This window comes from Triplophysa dalaica, chromosome 19 (assembly GCF_015846415.1).
Source record: "Triplophysa dalaica isolate WHDGS20190420 chromosome 19, ASM1584641v1, whole genome shotgun sequence".
Classification (NCBI taxonomy): Eukaryota; Metazoa; Chordata; class Actinopteri; order Cypriniformes; family Nemacheilidae; genus Triplophysa; species Triplophysa dalaica.
In genome coordinates, this window is record NC_079560.1 from 1,377,501 (window position 1) to 1,398,498 (window position 20,998).

Consider the following 20,998-nt stretch of genomic DNA (forward strand, 5'->3'; position numbering starts at 1 on the left):
AATCAGATGCAAGACAACAGCCAGGTGCCCGCCCCCCTGGCCATGTGCTGATTATCAGACGTCTCATTATTCATACAGTCATCTCATGCATTTTATTTCTTTATTAAGTGTGAACAGAAAAGTCTTTTATGGTAAAATGCATTTTTGCACGTTTATCGCATACTGCCAGAAGAAAAGGTGCCAGTTCAAGCAGATAAGTTAACTTGAGTCGTTTCAATTTCATGGAGCTTTCCTTCTTAACTAGTGGGCCTTTTTAAACTTACAAGGGGACCTTAAAATCGTTTAGAATAAGAATATATGTTGTTTTCTATAGGGCGCTGGAGTGGATCAGACGTACTATCAAGGCCGACCCATGTTCATCCAACAAGGTCAAATTTCCTCTGCCTCACGTTCACGTTCTCTTCACACACTTCACATGAAATTACAGTGAGATGATGACCAGTATCTGCTGTTTATGTCTCTCCTTTAGGGTCGTGTGATATATACAGTCTGCCTGAGGTCAAAGGTCAGACCTCTAAACCTGGTGATGTACCCACGTATGTGAACACACAACACATTGACACGCAGGTGCTGGCGGCACTCCAGAGCGAGACGGAGACGCCATGTGATACGGGCACATTCGGGGCGGCTAAAGACAGTCCCAGGAAAGATCTTTTTGACATGAGTAAGAGATTCAAAGAATACCAAACTATTCATATCGTGCCGCCGCTTTCTTTCATCATACCACGTTGTGTCTTTATTGGATTATCAAATGTGGAAAGAATCATTCGGATCATTTGATCATGGAAGAATTTATAATATATGTTTTTTATAGTTCTAGTATACTACATACGCTTTTGATATTGCAATATAGGTTTTATTCCATTAATAACTCTTGACTTTTTTATTTATTTATTTTCAACAAACCTCAATGTTTCAATCATTCGTTTTAGTAAACTACAATAACCTTGCTTGAACATTATAGATCTTGTCGAGATCTTTTAGAGTTGCCGCTTTTGACGTAACCGTGTCCTGTTTTGTGCGCAGAGCCGTTTGAAGACGCGATCATGACTCAGAGTCCAGCCGCAGGTCCGCCCGCCGCTGAGCTTCATAAAGCCGCGTCTGTGGATAACTCCAGCCCGCTGCTGGTGCGTGCCGCCGCTCTCAGAGCTCAGGAGGAGCTGGAAGACCAGACCTGGTATCACGGAGAGATGAGCCGACGACAGGCAGAGAAACTGCTGCTCCACGACGGAGACTTTCTGGTGCGGAAGAGCACCACCAACACGGGCTCGTACGTCCTGACCGGGATGCACAACGGACTGGCCAAACACCTGCTGCTGGTGGATCCTGAGGGCACGGTGAGAGAGAGACAGAGAATGTTTATCACACCAGTTTATAGTTAGCGTCATTTCCCAGCACGCTTGGACGTTCTGTGATCCGAGCGCAGACATGCATTTGGTTATTTGAAACTAAATCCACTTTATCTTCTCCAGGTTCGGACTAAAGATCACATATTTGAGAGCATAAGTCACCTGATTGGCCATCACCGTGACAACAACCTGCCAATCGTCTCGGCGGGAAGCGAACTGTGTTTGAAGCAGCCGGTGGAAAGAAAACAGTGAGGAATCCTCGGATCACGTGGGCAGGGTAACCCCACCCCTCTCTTTCACCAAAACACACTTTCTCATCGTATAGTTCTCTTGGTTAGAGAAGACGTGATGACTGTCAGACGTTTGGAGGTGACGAGGAACGACGGAGGACGGCGCTTTTTAGATCCTTATGGACCATTTGTTTTGGACGATGAGACGTGGCGCTCTCGTGGACTGAGACGTGATTCACAAAACTGTGTTTTATCGCGCCGGTTAAGAATCTCTATTTTTGACGATTTTGGTGGGTTTCGGACAGCTGAAAGCGTAAATCCTAGATATAGTTTAGAAGAAAGCGACTCGATCTTGAAGACGGTCGAAGTGAAAACTAGTTTCAGAAAATCGTATTTTAGAATAAACAAAGTTTTAGTTTTGTCTATCAAGCACAACTGGATTTTCATGTTTGGTGGTAAGAAATTAGACGAAAAACAAATGTTTGAGAAAAAAATAAAGCTGTTTATATATGGGTCTATTTGAGGTCCTTTGCAGCGGCTAGTGTGCGAGATGCTTTGGTAGCTTCTATCAAATCACTGTTTTATGCTTTTCAGACGGAGGACATGAATGTGTTTGCTTTAACACAAGTCACACGCTGCACGTACAAAACCCCACAAACACACACACACGGCTTTACAGTACCTACATTTTTCTATGACGTTGAAACCTGTGGCACTCGCATGACTTAAAAAGCGTAAACTTGTACTTGTGGTCATTGTTGGTAGCATCCAGAGCCCAGCGGAGGTGCTTGTGTGTTTGCTCACAGTGTAAAATCCTTCTGCTTTCCCACTAGTCATTCCCTTGAGTTACTTCTTTAAACTTGTCGACGGTGTGTATTCGTTCGGTCGAAAGCTTTCGTTTAGACCCTGAATGTTTCTATCGGTCGTATGTTTTTCATGGTTTGACTGTGGGCTTCACAAACAAACACGGTGATATTATTACGCTTATTCTTTGACATTAAAGGATTATACATGAATAGCATAAGCAAGGCTTTTGTGTGTGATCAATAAGAGTCAGTGTTTTATTGCCGATGAGACAAACTTTCTGAAATTGCATCATTAACACGCACCGAATGCTTCTTAATTGGAAAAAAGTCATCCAACAGCAATGTGAAAGCCTGACAACATGAACAAATCCAGATTATCACATAAAAAATCATTTTGAAATGTTTCTAAATACATGTACAAGTATTTCTGTTGTGTTGCTTAAAGTGAATCTGAACTTGTTTTCTTTGCCGTATTTGAGGTCTGAACAAATACACAGAATCTTTTCTGTTCTTTTCACCTGTTTCTCCAGTTTTCATTTTCTGCAAATAAATGCAATACTTTAATTTGAAGTTTGGGAGAAATATTTTTAGTAGCTCACAGAATGAAACAAAAATGCATACTTCGAAAAAGTGAAAATATGAGTGAAAAAGTGAAAAGGTCTCTTAATTATTCCCGCAGGTGTATTTTTTCATGTTCTTTGTTAGATTCTGTTTCAGATCCAAGAAATGAGAACCAAAATCTTGTGGTATTACATATAAGGCCCAATATGTTTTTTTCCCATTAAATAATGAGAGCATTTATTTTTTTACATTAATGTAATATAATCTAAATTATGTCATGAAGTTCGTTCATTTTAGTGTAACATCACGACAGACGAGATAAAAAATCAACAAGAATCTAATATTTCAACTATTTAAATACTGGCGAGTTATGTTTTTCAATTTGATATTTCAATATTAATACATTTTGTTTAAACACGTTTCACCCTAAATCTAAAAAGAAAAAGTTTGATTGTCTAGTCTGTAAAATCAAAGAACTTTAGTTTCTCTAGTTGGATTGTTTTCAGTTTATATACTATAAAGTTAAATTACAGCAGGTTTCATCCAAACATATTACTTGTACAATAATATTAAATTACTCTATAAATATAATGGTGTAACTTATCTTCTAACAGTATTGAACATGTTCATCAGTAAATGCTTTTAAATTATACATTAAATTTCTCCAACAGAGATTAGTTTAAACCAGGACTAGGCCTCAGTTTAAAAAGAAAATTTAAAGAAGAATAGTTTAATTTAGAAATAAAAACACATTACTTGTGTGCATTTTGAGACGGTACAATGTATTGACTGATGTATTTTAACATGCACTATAAAGGATTATTAAGAACACCTGTTCAATTTTCTTGGCACACTTTAGGCCCCTTAGTGCCAATTGGGCATCGTTTAAATGCCACGGCCTACCTGAGCATTGTTTCTGACCATGTCCATCCCTATATGATCACCATGTACACATCCTCTGATGGCTACTTCCAGCAGGATAATGCACCATGTCACAAAGCTCCAATCATTTCAAATTGGTTTCTTGAACATGACAATGAGTTCACTGTACTAAAATGGCCCCACAGTCACCAGATCTCAACCCAATAGAGCATCTTTGGGATGTGGTGGAACGGGAGCTTCGTGCATCCCACAAATCTCCATCAACTGTAAGATGCTTTCCTATCAATATGGGCCAACATTTCTAAAGAATGCTTTCAGCACCTTGTTGAATCAATGCCACGTAGAATCAAGGCAGTTCTGAAGGCCAAAGGGGGTCAAACACAGTATTAGTATGGTGTTCCTAATAATCCTTTAGGTGAGTGTTTGTCAGTTCAAGTTGTTTTCGGTTTGGACGGTTCTCTTTATTTTTGTCCCTGTCTGAGAAACCACCCTATAATTGTTCCAAAAATGTTTTAAATAGCTTTTATTCATGCTGGTGTGTCGTTCTCTGCCCACAGGACGTCTGATGTGACGGCTCTTCAGCTTTGAGCTTCTGCCTATGATGTGTTGAAGGTCAAACGCCATCAAACACAGAACGCTCCAAACCACACTCACAGATTAACCATTTGCTTCTATGAATGGCATACTTGTTAGTTATAAATAGTGGAAATAAAACAGCTGATGTGTTTAGAATATGTTTCGTTTTTTTTCCTCTTTTTTTCGCTTTTTTGTTTTTAGATTACTTTTATTTTTTGCTGCTCTCCTCTACACCGCTTCATATATTCTTCATGAATCAAAGCCAAATCAAACAATATCTTAAATGTTCGAAGAAATATCATTTTAATTTTAATTTAAGCTGTGCTTCACACTTGTGTCCAGCAGGAGGCGCCAGTGAAACACTGTTAAACGGACCAATAAACAGCATTTGTGTTAAGCTTTAAGAATGAACTCTTATAACACATCTACAGCAGCCAATAATGACTCCGTACAGACAGATAGATCTCATTTAAATACCCAAACTCTGTCCTTTGATGTGTTTGAAATGTTACAATTAAGTTACATATCTGACATAAATCAACAATCTATATACAGCACATCATAAAGACTAAAATGTAAAACATGCTAGCTCACATCCACACTTGGCAGAATAGATTTTTGCTATAATAAACTTCAAACTGTGTTTGCATAATTCTTGCACGTTACGTTTGGATAGTTTGATAAGGAATGAACTTCAATAGTTTTCAGCTCATTCCAGGTTCATCTCGCCTGTCAATTGTGATGTAAAAACACTCATGCAATATTGATTTATCTGACAATCCCCTCATAAACTTTAGTTGGCAATGTGACGTCTTAAAGATCTTCTCATATCAAGTCCATCACTCAAACGGCTTACAGCCCCGTTCGCTTTTGCATGCGCTAATGTTTTTAATGTGCACTTTCTAAAGCGCATACTATAGAATGCACTAATGCTGCAGTCTGCACTTTATTGAGTCTTTAACTCTTGTTGGCGCTGACCGGTTGGTTTTCTGGCTCGTCTTGTTCAGCCGCTCTTTGGCAGTTTGAACTGGTCTTGCTTCTGCTGGGGTCCGTGTTCTGTTTACACCCCGTCGCACCGTCGTCCACCACACAGCCGCACACCAGCTTATAAAACGCCCGACGCATTTCTCTACTGGCTAGTGTGTAAATCACCGGATTCATGGCGGAATTCAGAACGGCCAGGGCAATGAACCAATCGGCTTTAAGGAGGATGGGGCAACTCTTGTGTCCGCAGGCCACGTCGATAAGGAGGAGCGTGAAGACGGGCATCCAGCAGATGATGAAGACACCCACCACGATGCACACGGTACGGAGGAGGGCCATGGAGCGCTCAGAGTTGCTGTGCTTGGTGACTTTGCGGCTGCTGCTCTTGACCAGGATGTAAATCCGGGCGTACAGCACGGACATGGCCAACAGCAGAGAAATGAAAACGGTGATGCAGAACGCAACATAGTTTCTGCTGTAGAGCGGTAAGATGGTGGAGCACTCCGGAAGGTTTCCCAGACAATTCCAGCCCAAAATGGGCAGAGCTCCGAGGGTGATGGCGATCAACCAACACGTCCCTATTAACAGAAACACCCTGTAGTTTTTGTTGGCGTCGTACGGCCTCATTTTTATCATGGTGAGGTGTCGCTCGATAGCGATCGCCAGGAGGCTGAAGATGGAGGCGCCAAGAGCTACGAACATGCTCCCTTCACGCACAAACCACTGGGTCAGGGACAGGTGCCACGTGTGATGGCCTGACATCAGAAGATTGACTATGTAGGCCACACCGGCCAGCAGGTCGCACAGAGCCATGTTAGCGATGAAAAAATACATGCGGTTGTGAAATTTATGGTTCTTCCAAATGGCCACCAATACGATCAGGTTCTCCAAAACAATAAGGCTGCAGATGACCAAAAACACGGCCGTTTTTGGGTCCATAGGACTGGTGTTCCGATTGTTCAGCCTGCCGGTGTAATTGTAATGGATAAAGATGTTTGAATTTGACATTCTAGCGACTCTTGTGAGGGAGATGATGTGAAAGTGAAGCTGGATGGATGAGTCGAGGGCCGTGGGTGAACTTCAGATGGGTGAGTGGATGCACTGGTCGTCTTAAGGGTCACTGGTCAAGACGGTCTTGCTGGTGGCACACATCTCCCTGAAGAATCAATAGATCAAATTAAACACGAACTGCTTTCATTCATCATTCATTCATCCTCACGTCTTGTCAAACCTGGATGAGTTTCTTTCTTCTGCATAACACAACAAGAAGATATTTCGAAGAATGTTGATAATCTTACAAACACTGAACCCCATTGACTTACATTGTATGAAGTGAAAACCACAAAGACATTCCTCAAAAGATCTTCTTTCGTGTCCCATAGAAGACAGACTCACATACAGGTTTACAAACACATGAGGAGGAATAATTGATGACAGATTCTTTATTTTAGGGTGAATTATGCCTTAAGGGGAACTTACTGGTGTTCCTAAATACATGCTTCTAAGAAGAACAAAAGTTGTTTTATCATCTGTCATCAAGATGTTATAACTTTAAAATATTTTACTTTTTAACTGACATCACCCGTCCAATCGTCAGGCTTCATTCTGCTATGATACGCCCACATTTCACATCCAATCAATTCTTGGCGCATAATTTTTCTACTCTTTTACTTTTCATCTCGTCTTTTGCAATTCATGATTGGCATATGTCATATAATACATTTAAGATCCTCTAATGTGTAGCGAAGAATATTATGGTACATAAAAAAACATTGGTTGTGCTGTCTACGTGTTTGAGCTTCATGCGCATCACAAAGTCTGATGTAAATCATTTCTTATTCATTTATTTTACAAACGCGGGACAAGAATAAAAAGATGAAATGAACATCACCACTGAATGATCAATGCAGAGGAAACTTTAAATCATAATACTGTAATAAAAACATATGATTGTTATATCATTCTCCAAAATCGGTCACAAGAAAATAACGAATATATTCAAGCACTGTCATAAAATAAAAAAAACGATCTTATCTCTTATTTAGTGAGGGATGTGTTTAATCTGATTTTGTTTGGTTACTTACCATCAGATATCTTGAACCGCAGTCTGTCTCCACAGTACCCCATTCGTGTCTTGTTTTAAAAGCAAGAGCTCCTACGTTTCCATGTTTATTCCCGCATGTCCTGGTGTTCAGACACATCGGTACAGTACATACAGAACAGTTTCGGATCAGTACACAACGGGAAAGTGATGGTGCGCTTTGCGCGTAAAACAGAGCTGCGCATTCACGGCGCGTAATGGAAGAAAGTCAGTGGCGCATCTCTCCCCACAGAGTCAGACCTCCCCCTCATGAACTCTAACACAACTCCATCTACATCACTGGAGGTAAACCGTTACCTTTAGCATCACACATTGCGTGTATTCCATTGTGTTCGTCTAATAACATTGTAACGAGATGAAGAAATACTGCTGAACTATTATTCGTTGTTATTTCATGTTCGCTATTACAGGTAGATCTAGAAAAGCTGTTCTGTAATCTGTTTGCAGGTTAGTTACACATGAGGTTGACACAGATGGGGTCTCTTTCTGTGAGAGGTTAAGCTGTTTGTGGGTGACAGAAGAGGTTTTGTAATATCTGTAAGTATTGCATTAAAACAGAAACTGAAAGAAACAACATGCTTTACTATTGAACCGCAATACAGAATGCAGCCAATGTGGTAATTCAGGGTGCTATGATGCGATATCATATTTCCATCTTATCACAAAGCCACATTAGATTTGAATTAAAGGTGTTCGATTTATTTGAATGACTCTGATTTCTTATCTGATCCTTGTACAAAGTTTCACTATAAGGGCAAATATATGTTTTCTCCTTCACAGTAAACTTTCATTGTTTGCAGATTGTAAATTCTCTCTGATTTATTTTGTGCTGTTTCGAAAAAGGTAAAATGGGTTTAGATAAGTGGTTCTCAACAGGGGGGACGTGGAGAACAAGGGTCCCCAGATGACTTCCAAGTGGGCCTCTAGATGACCAATATTTTAAAATTAGACAAAATAAGCACTGAAATACATAAATATTTCTTAATATTTGGCCATTTTTATAGATAATAATCGTTTTTCCAGTTGACGTTAATCTCAAAAATAGTTTATTGGATAGAAATTTGAAGGTTTTGTGAGTGGAAGGGGGGCCTTTGAATATTGTTGAATACAATGGGGGGCCTTGGAGCCAAAAAGGTTGAGAACCCCTGGTTAAGATGGACGTAAGAGCAGTTTTTCTCTCAGCAGCAGATTTTGAGTTGAGTAATGGAACAGTGTGGAGGAAAAGGCCGTCTCACATATGAGGCGTTTCACTGGCACGACTAGCCAGCAGACAAGAGCAATAAACATCCAGCGAAGTGACATTAAAATGAGAAGTTTAGCTTGAGCTCTGTGGTAACGGCCTGATGGAGAGTTCTACTGTACTGCTGACGTCTGTGAGTGTGTGTGGATGTATGTGAGAGTGGGCATGTATGGCTTTCCTGTGGCTCAGTGGTTATAGCATGGTGTTAGCAACGCCAAGGTCAAGGGTTCGTTTGCACATAATGAGAAACAAAATGTATAATACAATGCAATGTAAGTCGATTTGAATAAAAGCGTCTGCCAAATGCATAAATGCGTGAAGAGCAGTGTATATGTGACAGTACTGTAAAAGTTTGTGTTTGTGCAAGAGAGACAAGGACTGACACACACACACACACACACACACACACGCACGTGTGTTTATACTGGGGTTGCACGGACTGACCGTGAGCACAAGGACTTTGATTCTGTTTAGATGTTTCCACCTGGATAGCAGGTGTATTTGTACAGAATCATCATGGATTGTTGATGTGAGTCCACCGCGCCGCCAGCAAATGAAAACTCCTCCATCAGACTAACCCAAGAAAATCTGCTCAGAGATTTCTCACACTGCAGTGTATAATACCAGACATCATTTAGATTATTGATCCTGAATGATTTGATAATTAAGGTTTAAGTTCACTTACACTTACAAGATCAATTAGTTTACCTTCTGTATGACATATCGCGTATTGCTCCTTAAACTCTTTGTAAGTCACTTTGGATAAAAGTGTCTGCTAAATCACTAAATGTAAAATGTTGTTGAGATTTCTTTCTTTTGCTTGTTAAATTGGAGTATTAAAGAAATCTCATTTGTTATTTTATTTCTTAAATGAGTCTTAGGTTCCCCATGCATGAAGGGCTTTTGGTGTTTTGAGAAATGTGTGATCAGCCTGCGCCCAAGTTATTGAGATTGTGAGATATCAGATATATTTTCAGAATATGATTCACAGTTTTATTTTACACGCGTATCATAGATCTTAAGCAAACTGAAGAAGGCTAGTACAGGAAGTCTTTTGTTCAATAAATATTAAATTGAATCCCAAACCTGACTTCCCTGATCCACATTCATTCTACTATTACTGTACGACAACAACAGACTTTTCTATTTGAGAGAATTCTTGTTGAGTTGTGTTGGTAATGTTGAAACCTAATTGAACGTAACCGTGAGCTCCGTTATGTCGTCTGAGATGTAAAGAAGAATAGATTTTTCTTCTGATGTGATATTCAGGGTTTATTCAGCTGAAATGCATGTTCAGACATAATCTTTTTCTTATGACGGAGTCTCTGTGCCAAACATTTTTGGCCACTTGACGGCAGACAAAAAATCTGATCTGGAGAAGTTCAGCTGGAAACCCTTTATTACAGTAACTGCTGCGCCTGTAGGAAAAAACTCATGATTACAATAAACCACAACCTATCATTTAGTGTGTCTGTGTGTGCGCGTCCCTGTGGGTGTTTGTGTGTGCTTGTGTGTGCACGTTCGTGTGTTCATGTGTTTGCGGGTTTCTGTGTGTGCTCCTGTGTGTGTGCGTGTTCCTGTGCGGGGTGTGTGTGCATGCGTGTTCGTGTGGTGTGTGTGTGTTTGTGTCTGTTCCTGTGTGTGTGTGTTTGTGTGCGCGCATGTGTTTCTTGTGTGTGTGTGTGTGTCTTGCCCCAAGCAAGTGTTTTCTCTTTTGTTTGTACTGTGTTTTGTTTGTATGATAGAAATAATCATAATCTTTCCTTATTATTTTGTTTATTATTAATTTTTGATTGTATTTTATTCACCATAAGTTAATATGGTGTAGCGCATGCAAAAAGCCTATTTGTTTATGTTTCCACACATCAGGAAGTGATGTCACAGACTAGCCACCGCAGACCCTTATTTGTGAAACTGTGTGTCAAGGTCACTGAGTCTCTTAAAAATAACGATAATGATAATATCTCTTTCCGCTGAAAAAAACCCACACATATCTTTAACATCTCAATTATTTATCATGTACAGTAGAAATCAGTGAGGACTTTTGCTCGAGTCTGTGACCAAGATATTACTCATGAGAGTCAGAAGTGTCCCAAATGTGTCTGTCATTAGAGTTTGAGAAGAGATGCCAACAATGTGTCAAACTGAGCTCAGATTTGTCAAGTCTGCAATTAAAAGTCAATATTATTGAAGATCTCAAATATGAACACCAAAATTTACACCAAATGTCTTCATGTGTTTGAACAATCTCAGTCTCATTTGTTTTCTGTTTTTATTCCTCCTACGCAGTTTTAGGAGAAGTTGATACTTGAATGAAACCCAACAGAGAACTCCATCAAATCTCCTGAGCTCTGAAAGAGTTTTCTCAGTGAATAGCAGCGTGGCTCTTTCACGCTCTGCTCTTCAGACTCTGCCACGTAACACTGGACCACTTTTCCACTCGCTGGTATTTTATTTCTTCATTATTTGTTGCCACAAACCTGACCACTGCCGACTAACAAGGGCATGTGAGAGTCATGCTGTAGACATCTCATGGTCTCCACACTTCTGTTCCCTTTGTTTGATAATGGATCAGAATGTGGCGGTGACCGTCTCCCGTCTCAAAGACGTCTATTATTGATATTTTTGAGCAGTCAGACAGTGCGTGTTGGATGTATAGATTTGACCCGCTGCAGATGAAGAACGTCTGAAAGGAGTCGACTCTTAAGCAGACGTTCCGGTAAAACCCCAAAATGGTTTCCCTGACTGATGTCATTTAGAGACCACAAAGAACTTTTCTCCAGTCCTCAGAGGAACGTCAGAGAAACCTAAACACAAATCTAGAAAACTTCTGACAAAAATGAGAAACTTTATTAATTCTTTGAAGATACAAATTGTATATTCTGATTTGAATAAGAAGATGCTTCACTGAACCTTTACTAAAGCAAAACAGCAACACAAAAAAAATATAGTTTGCGAAATGTCTCGATGGTGTTTTGTGTTCATACTATGAAAAGGGGCGGCAGTTTGGTATATCTTTTTTTGTTAGGTTTGGAATGACATAAGGGTGAATAAATAATTTTGGGTGAGCTATTTGTAAAAATGTGAGAACATCATGCTGACACACACACACACACACACAGACGTCTGAAGCTCCAATGCAGACAAACTGTGCTCGATGTGTGAACAGATCATGTTAGATTAAGACGTTAGAAGTTGAAAACACATAAAGAGGAAAGAGGAACTAAAAAATGTTTCAATGTAATTATAGAATTGGAATATATAATCAAACGCAGAAGATTCAATTCCAAACGGCGATGCAGGATCATAACCCTTTTCTGCTTGAACCATGTGTAAACATAACAGCTTTGAAAGTGTCTTCCGCCTCATCAAGTGCTTGCAAATACGTCAGATATCGTTTTAAAATAGAAAGCATTTTTTGGGGTTGCACATTAGACCACACGGCATACCATCGCATTTTATTCAGATGTAGATCTGGGCTTCCTAAAATGAGCTGATGATCATGTTTATCCAGTGATGAGAGTGCTGATGCAGGTTATATATAAACAGCCTTTAAACATGTATGTATCGCTCATCTCCAGATGTTTAATGTCCTGCAAATGCATATTGATCAATCCTCCCGCGTCTCAACTTCCTGTGCGAATGAATCATGTGCTTTATGCCATATGATGTCAGAGGCCACATTTATAATTCCAGTAAATAATGTGTTCATGTTTTACGATATCCCTTCTCAGAAAAAAGAATATAAATGAATTTGCTCTTTGCAGGACCTTGGTGGGGTAGAACAGAGTTCTGGTTGAAATCCAACAGTAACATCAGAGGTCTTTGGTTAATGGTCTCTCTCTCTCTCTCTCTCTCTCTCTCTAATGTGCATGTCCTTGAGATGGAGTCAGAGTTCATTTACACGACCTTGTGGAGATGCTGAGAGAAACTTCATGCATGCACGGGACGTGTTCATCTGTGTTTCATATGTGAGGTGATGTGCACTGCTCAGCAGGTGCACCACAAACTCGTCTCTCTTTCGGCTCACGTCTTCACGCTTTTTTGATCATTCTCAGAGACACTTTTTCCTGTGTGGCGTTGAGGTGTTTTGTCATTTCCTAAAGCAATTAGACTCGTGAAGAAAATCTTGTAGACTATTGTCACAATTGTCATTTAATCTAAACACCTAAACAATCTAAATCTAAACATTTCAGTAATTTTATGTTTAAAAGCTGACCGCATACTATTTCCTAAAGGAAAGTTTATCCTAGACCAGACTTTGTTCTGTCCTAAAGGAACAATAGACGGTTTCAGCAGCAGCAACAAACGTTATGTGGCCCAAACTAAAGTTCTGGTGGACATCCGCAAAGAATAAACAACTGTTGAGTGACTTTAGTTTAATTTATGACAAGTATATCCAATGAAATATGAATATAAAATAATGTTGATATAAATTAAATATAATGTAAATTGTATTATTATAACCGGAAGTTAAATTTAGGCCAGGTGCGTACGTCGGATGAAACTCTCTAAACTAAATCATATTTTCATAATGCTGTGACATAAATTGAGCTATAGTTGACATCTCTTCCTAGTTCGGAAAGTCAAATTTTGAAGTGAACTACTCCTTTAAAGTTTATTACGGTGTGCTTTACACACTTAAAATTATGCAGTAAGCCAAATTACCAAATTACACGTACACATTCGTATACTAACACTATACTACTTACTACATAAAGTAACTGAACTTTCCATAAAAATGAACTTAAAGTCCCAGTGAAATAAGAAATGACAATGCCTATTTTTCCTGAAATATCGCAGCGTTTATTGCAAATAGTTGATCAATGTGGGTCATTCTCTTTTCAAAATTTGTGTGCCCTCATTATCTTTAGTTAAAATCTGAAATGCACTTCCTTCATGTAATGACTGTCCATTTTAATGACGTAAGTTAGACGGCTTGGACGGAGCATTCGTTAACTCCTCCCCTTCAAGTGTCAGTCGGCTGTTTTTATACATCCTATCAAATCACAGACAAAGACGAAAGAAACACCCACAATTTTTCTCATTAGAAAATGCACACAGATGCATTTTAGGTTAAAAAAAACACATTTCTTAAAAGCTATGTTATATTTGGTATTGTGCAGGTTTATGTGTGTGTTTTATCTTTTTATCAGAAGTGCATCAGACATGAAATCCGAAACAGATGTAATGGGTTTGATGATGTAAGAGCAGGTGACTGCCTGTATATGTCCAGGACGGAGTCGTCTGAAATGATGCTGGTCCTTTAAGTGCTGCTAATATAGACCTTCAGTAATGCATTTAAGAGTCCCAAAGAGAACGCTGAGGTCAAATGTTAAAATGAGAAGTTATAAAATGATAAGCCGATTTAAGCTGTTAGCACATTGGGATACAGAGGGAAAGCTTTCAACAACATGTCCAGATTACATTTCACACCAAAATCAAAAGACAAACAAAAGCCCTTTGATGTTTCATGTTGAAGACCAAAGCAATTGGTCTTGATTTTCTGTTAAACTGTATAAGCACACCTGATCTCTTGCTTCTTTCAGCTCATTTCTTCCTCGCCGTTTTCATTTGGTAGTGACAGATGTATATTTTCACACTCCGGGTTGACACATCAGTCAGAGCATCCCTGAGCTCCAAGGTCTCGTGTGAACATCCGTGTTCTTGAATGAGGAGCCACGTGACTGATTTGCTAACATCATGTTGTGAAACAATAGAGGGTGTTGAATTTTTTCTATCCTGAGTGGCCTCAGGAAACGTGCAGTCGGGCTCTGGACATACTTGACCCCACAGGGATCTTCACATCCGCCTGTTCCCGCTCCAAAAGACTCGCGGATCAAACTTTCAAAAGCTCACGATTCAAGGTCTGAGTGTATTTGGTGTAAGTTGACAAGACTACAAAAGCCATTGTGATGGAGTTTCCTGTGTGGCGTTCTTTAAACCATCGCCATGGCGACAGCATCCCGGCGTGATGATGTCACAATGGGTCTGCGTCCAGAGAGAGTTACATTGTTTCTTCCGTTCCCTCAGAGGATAAAATCAGGAAATATGTCATTTTTTCGGTGAGTTTAAACTTTTACTTCAGACTCTTGTGTCTCAGGCAGTTCTGCTGGAAAAAAGAATGTCTCTGAAGGGTGTGCACTTCTCTCTGCGGTACAAACGCTCTCTTCTGTTTGGTCTCTCATATGGGTGAACACAACATTAGCAGCAACATCAACTTCACCTGCACTCTGGAAGACCCTACTGTCGGTTTCCATTTATTTATCTCTTGACACACAACCCCTCGCTATGGTCAACCAGGCCCACATGAAGATTTCCACAGACTCGAAACTTCCACACGTTTTTTTGTCTCTCGTTTGCTAACAAAACGTTCTGAGTATATTCCAACGCACAACTAACAATAACATCGCTCGTATCTCCATTTTACACATTTACTTTAACTGAATCAACTGTTTATAAACAATTGCGTTCATGGCAATAAAGGCTAAGAATTCGTCTAAGTGTGTCTCCAGATGGAGCAGTTAGAGTTTGAGGTGAAACCCGGTCCGCCTTTGAGTTTTTCTGGTCTGAATGGAAATAGAACGGCAGGAAGAGGCGGGTAACATCTCTGTCAGCAGAAGGAATATGGTCGGTCTCAGACGAAGAGAACCACCCGGAGCGGAGGCCTGGAGTCAGAGGACACACTTTCATCATGAAAGGGATGTGGTTTGAATGCACGGGGGTAAAGAGACCCAAACTCTCCATCTAAACGCAGATGTGTTGCCTGTTAAAGCCAGACTGCTTTGTTATGTGGGAAAGACAAAAGCGCTCACAAACAAGTATATTTATGTCAATGCCTGGTCTGCTATATATAAAAAGTAAAGTTAGAGGTTGTGATCTGCACTAACGGAGGAATTGCGTGACTTGTTAAGTGAAAGTGAGTTTAATATTTTTTATAATATCACATCACTGTAGGGCTGTTGACAACAGATCTCAGTGTGTTATCTACAAAATACAAGCCCATGAAGACTTTCCCCTGGAGTTTAAAAAGGTTGTGTTTATGGTAAAGATACACTATAATTATACAGTGGTAGAACACAGGTGCTGTGCTCCCCCTTGTGGACATTTTACACAAATTGACGTTTGGTTTAAGTTTGACCTCGCGTGTGTATGTTTTATCGTAAGTGTGATTTGAAAACGTGTAATTTGGTTCTATATTTTGTAATCCAATCTAAAACATTTTAAACTCAAGTCCGGACATGTAGTGGACAACAACCACCGCTTGGGGACGCTACACGAGCACAGTTTAATGCGAAGCAGTATGGGAAGCGTCCTCTGCAGGCTTCCGTAGTGTAGCGGTTTTCGCTTCCCATTTAAATCACCTCATTGCTTTCCTCGCTTTTTCTGACGTTCTGAATTAAAGCATCTGGTAAAATATTAAATGTGAACTTGTAGAAGTGCGCCATACGCGGCTGATCTATCGCATTGCATACAACCGTGAAAAAGTCAAGAAATAAAACCTTTCGCTTCATTTCGCATTGAGCGCTTTCGCCTGTTGCTACGATACGTCAATCAGTCCGCCATATTAGACCGGGAAAGACACAAATTTTGACCAAGTAACGCAATAATTTGTACAATTTGTAAGAGATTTCAACGATCTACGATTAATCTCCGAGTGTTGCTGTATCTCAGTCGGTAGAGCGTCGGTTTAGAAGCGTTTAGGAAGATCTTGCCCGGTCCAGTATGACGGCGTTTATGCTGCTCCGTCCCGGTAGGTGGCGGATATGAGTCACTGGATGAACCGTCATAGCACAGAGCCGAAGAAACGCTCCTCCTTTTCTTGTGCTGTGAGATTGAAGGAAGCGGGTTTTCAGTCCGTCCGACTCAATCCAGCTCCATCCAGCACCATCCACCGGTACCAGACCGATTTAAAGCTGCAAAGATGAGCGAACAGATGACCGTGAGGGGAACCCTGAAGGGACACAGCGGATGGGTGACGCAAATCGCCACAACGCCGCAGTTTCCGGACATGATCTTGTCCGCGTCCAGAGGTACCAGACTGGCAGGCTGCTTGTGCCTGTTAGAACACAGCTGTCTGTCTCTCTGAACACACATTACCGCACACGGGTGTCTGTGACGAGTACTGTGGATGTACCGTTGTTCAGTGATAATACTGTGGTACTGATGTGTACTTCGGTACTAAAATATAAACTTTGGTAACTTGCTTAAGCAACTGACGTTACTGTGATTCGTCTGCATTACTACCACTGGACTCGTGAAAGAGAAATCGAGTAGTAGTTCATGGCCTTTTAATGTAAATCGATATTTTTGGTCAAATATAGGAGTACCTTACAGTACCATGGTATACTCTTAAGAAGTATGTATATGTGGTAATCATTGTACCAGCTATGGACAGTGTACGCGCGCGCGCGCCTGTCCACCAGTAAACTTCCGGTTTGTGTTTGACTAGTGTCTAACAACATACAATTTTTATTTAATTTATGTTAATATTACTCTATATTATTTTATTTAAAATAACAGTTTTCTTTTTATGTTCATTCATTTATTTAAATAAATTATTTGTTGAATGTGTCCTATAGTTTGGTCGCATATAAACAAGCAATATGGTACACTGACATCTAGCGGATGAGCTTGGAATCGCAGTCTACACTCAAAATGCTAGACACAAAATTTTGCCAAATCACGTTTAATCTCGGTTTCTTTGATTGTTATCAGAAATAATCAAAGCGTACTGTATAGTTTGTGAATATGTACCGGAAATTAAGATGGGGTCACAAAGTGCGCATGCATAGTACCTTTTGTTTATGTTTTTAATATGAAACCGTCTATATGAATTCATGTTCCAATTCTTCTACTTATACTTTAAAGTATGGGCACAGAAGACCTGAGATCAAAGACGCAGACATAACCGGCAAAACTCACCTAATATAAACCAATATTCGTTAGAATAATAGAAGTTACCATACTTGAAAACTCAATATTACCAACAAAACAGTGTTGACCTCTTTTGAGAATTGTATAGAATGCTTCTTTTAGTTCAGTCTGTATACGTGGGGTGCGATATTTTTTAAACAAATATTCTTAGACAACATCCAAACAACAAGCTAGTAGTTTGTATAAGACCCAAGGTCTGTAGTTAAACTGTGTTTGTGTTTTTTTAGATAAGACCATCATCATGTGGAAATTGACCCGTGATGAAACCAACTACGGCATTCCTCAGAGAGCTATGCGTGGACACTCGCACTTCGTGAGCGATGTGGTCGTCTCATCTGATGGTCAGTTTGCTCTCTCTGGATCCTGGGATGGCACCCTTCGTCTGTGGGACCTCACTACGTAAGTGAAATGAGTTTTACCAACAACATCATAAAAGCAAACTCAATGTGTCACTCACGTTTTGACCGTTACATATGTCGTTGTTTTTTGTAGTGGAACCACGACCCGTCGTTTTGTGGGACACACCAAAGACGTGTTGAGCGTGGCCTTCTCTGCTGATAACCGTCAGATCGTGTCTGGCTCTCGGGATAAAACCATCAAACTGTGGAACACGTTGGGCGTGTGCAAGTACACCATTCAGGTGAGAGCTCCTCCGACACACGGGTGTCATGATGGTGTTTTATGTCCTTTTCATGTGTCTGTGTTGTGTTGTTCCTCAGGATGAAAGTCACTCTGAGTGGGTTTCCTGTGTCCGTTTCTCCCCAAACAGCAGTAACCCCATCATCGTCTCCTGCGGCTGGGACAAACTGGTGAAGGTGAGAGACGACAGGATGTAAGGTCACGTGTACCTGATGTTTTGATGACATTTGTAAATACTACAGACTGGTCATTTTAATTTTTTGCAGTTCACTGTAACTCATTGGATGTTTTATAGGTTTCACTTTTAAAGTAAACTGGATTTGAGACTTGTAAGGAAATATGTGTTTTTGCCAAGACCTCATGTAACCGCATGAGTCTGATTTTGTTGTGATGGTGGACTGTCATGTCAATTGTGGCGTGTTTTGTTTTCTCAGGTGTGGAATCTGGCCAACTGCAAGCTGAAAACCAACCACATCGGACACACGGGTTATGTGAACACTGTGACCGTCTCTCCTGACGGCTCCCTGTGTGCTTCTGGTGGAAAGGTCAGTTTCCCACTTTTAGCTCTGATCTGGGTTCTTGGACTGTGGTTTGTATTCTTGTTTGTATGAATGTGTGATGTTGCCCGTGTGTCTGTGTTCAGGATGGACAGGCCATGCTGTGGGATCTGAATGAAGGAAAGCACTTGTACACGCTGGACAGTGGTGACGTCATCAACGCTCTCTGCTTCAGTCCAAACAGATACTGGCTGTGTGCCGCTACGGGGCCCAGCATCAAGATCTGGGTATGAGCTGCCATCACGTTTCCTCGCTGATTCGAATTAAACACTGTTTGCTTTTCATTCCATTTCTACAGCTTTTTGTGGTTGTATTTCTGTTGTTTCATATTTGTTGCCGTTTACATAAGATTTAAATTTACTACATGTACACAGGATAAAGTTCTGTATATTTATGATGCATAGTTGTTGTGTGGGTTAAAAAAAATCTCCAGACAGATTTAGTTTCGTCTGCTCCTTGACGTGCTGTCACTGCAGCTGTCTCACACATGTCTCTCTCTGTAGGATCTGGAGGGAAAGATCATTGTTGATGAGCTCAAACAGGAAGTCATCACCACCAACAGCAAGGCCGAGCCACCTCAGTGCACGTCTCTGGCCTGGTCCGCTGACGGACAGGTAAGAAGCCCCGGGGCAAACGTCAGCTAGTGTGTGTGATGAGGCTTTTTGTCCGCCGGATGGTAAAGTCTGAGTGATTGGTGGAAGACGTGTGTTGGTACAGTAGATAATGTTAAATATAAACTGAATGGACATACAGAAAGATCTGTATTAATTATTTTTGTTTTTCTCAGACTCTCTTTGCTGGTTACACAGACAACCTGATCAGAGTTTGGCAGGTGACCATCGGAACCCGCTAAAGTCAGATTTCAAGAGCAGAATGCAATGAATAAAAGTTCAATAAAAAATAAATATTGAAAATAAGTTGTGCAAATCTTGTGCTGAATAGTGTTTTTTTTTTTTTTTTGAAGGTTTGATCATATTTTTTATTTAATGAAGGTAAAGATTAATAACTTCGCAATGATCTATTGGATGTTTAAGAATGTCCAAATGTGGGCTATAACCAGCAAAAGCCTGAGACTTTAGAAAGAAGTTCAAGGCTGGATTCTGTGAATCCTGTTGTGTGTGTGTGTATACCTGTTCTGACTGTTATTTCTCACGAACATGGCACCGGTTTTCTTTTGTGTAAAATATTTGAGTAAGTCTGTTTTATACTATTGTTCAGTAGTATCACCACACATGGATTTCACATTTACACACCCCAATATTGATAGAAATTTTGACCAAATAAACCTAAAGTTTCAATGTGTGAGGTTTTGGACTGACTTGTTTTCAGTGGTGTGTAGTAAGTTAACTTTTTTTCTGGGCAGCAAACTGGTTGTAAATGATGATGATGATGATGATGATGTAATAAATCTAGGCTAAGAGCTTCACATGAATACATCTTAGGAAACGAAGATGTATTCATCTTAACAGAGGATCATAAGGAGGGAAGGGGTTTTAAAGAGCCTGTTTATCTCGAAAATATAGTATGTTAAGTGCATAATCACACTGCAAATATAATAATAGTAATATAAACTCAGCACTCCAGTAATTTAATGGAATCTGTGTAATGGACTATTTCTTGTACCGTTATAAGTCATTAAAAGTAATTAACACTGAAAAAACAATGTTTTGAAACTATAAGTTTGCACGTGCGTAGAAATGGCATCTTGTTTGTGCATTCTCTATTTAGAAAATGAATCAAATGAAGTATTAAGTTGCCCTGGTCATATATGAGGATTAAATTGAATTTTGAGCTGAATAACTGAAAATAACTTGACCTGACATTTCTTAAAATATGTCTGTGAAATTGTTTTGTTTCAAGATGCACATCAGTAATGTTTTTTTCTACTGCATTTTAATAAAAGCGACGTAAATAGCCTTAATTAACTAAGACATAGTCCTGGCTCAAGCTAAGCTTTATCAATGAAACCGGGCCTGTACGTTTTAAAATGAGTCCAGAAGAGTTTTATCCTTTAACAGATATTAAAGAAAAGCTCACATAAGATATTTCGCGGTGTTTTGATTTGTTGGACTCAACAATGTGTATAATAACCTGCTCGGTCGCGTTAAAAAGCAATAGCTAGAGCTGCAGCATTTG

General features: G+C 39.9%; 3 protein-coding genes across 6 annotated transcripts in view; 2 read left to right on the plus strand and 1 right to left on the minus strand.

Moving 5' to 3' along the window:
- Positions 1-4,502, plus strand: part of shc3 (SHC (Src homology 2 domain containing) transforming protein 3) — a 21,036-nt gene extending 16,534 nt beyond the window's left edge. For 3 of the 4 annotated variants that reach the window (XM_056731000.1, XM_056730998.1, XM_056730999.1), the window contains exons 10-14: positions 1-24; positions 314-368; positions 470-664; positions 1,027-1,337; positions 1,473-2,977. The exon at positions 1-24 is cut by the window's left edge and continues 124 nt beyond it. In XM_056731000.1, coding sequence (XP_056586978.1) covers positions 1-24; positions 314-368; positions 470-664; positions 1,027-1,337; positions 1,473-1,601 — 714 coding nt within the window. In that variant the 3' untranslated portion in view covers positions 1,602-2,977. Of the gene's footprint in view, positions 25-313; positions 369-469; positions 665-1,026; positions 1,338-1,472; positions 2,978-4,385 lie in introns of those variants that run through there. The other variant, XM_056731001.1, reaches the window with a different exon arrangement.
- Positions 4,503-5,359: 857 nt separating this feature from the next.
- LOC130407779 (sphingosine 1-phosphate receptor 3) lies at positions 5,360-7,680 on the minus strand. Its single transcript, XM_056731002.1, has 2 exons — positions 7,473-7,680; positions 5,360-6,544 (listed from the first exon to the last, which is right to left on the minus strand). The coding sequence occupies exon 2, from the start codon at positions 6,394-6,396 to the stop codon at positions 5,362-5,364; it is 1,035 nt and encodes a 344-aa protein (XP_056586980.1). The 5' UTR covers positions 6,397-6,544; positions 7,473-7,680; the 3' UTR covers positions 5,360-5,361.
- An 8,845-nt stretch (positions 7,681-16,525) lies between these two features.
- Positions 16,526-19,779, plus strand: LOC130407795 (guanine nucleotide-binding protein subunit beta-2-like 1). Its single transcript, XM_056731032.1, has 8 exons — positions 16,526-16,762; positions 17,894-18,065; positions 18,159-18,306; positions 18,386-18,481; positions 18,740-18,850; positions 18,949-19,089; positions 19,366-19,476; positions 19,650-19,779. The coding sequence occupies exons 1-8, from the start codon at positions 16,654-16,656 to the stop codon at positions 19,713-19,715; spliced, it is 954 nt and encodes a 317-aa protein (XP_056587010.1). The 5' UTR covers positions 16,526-16,653; the 3' UTR covers positions 19,716-19,779.
- The last annotated feature ends 1,219 nt before the right edge of the window (positions 19,780-20,998 follow it).

Excerpts from the sequence above, each read along its gene's own strand:
- LOC130407795 (XM_056731032.1), top strand. The coding sequence starts at position 16,654 with ATGAGCGAACAGATGACCGTGAGGGGAACCCTGAAGGGACACAGCGGA. Across the intron at positions 18,307-18,385 it reads TGTGCAAGTACACCATTCAG|GATGAAAGTCACTCTGAGTG; the intron begins GTGAGAGCTCCT and ends GTTGTTCCTCAG. Across the intron at positions 18,482-18,739 it reads GCTGGGACAAACTGGTGAAG|GTGTGGAATCTGGCCAACTG; the intron begins GTGAGAGACGAC and ends TTGTTTTCTCAG.
- LOC130407779 (XM_056731002.1), bottom strand. The coding sequence starts at position 6,396 with ATGTCAAATTCAAACATCTTTATCCATTACAATTACACCGGCAGGCTG.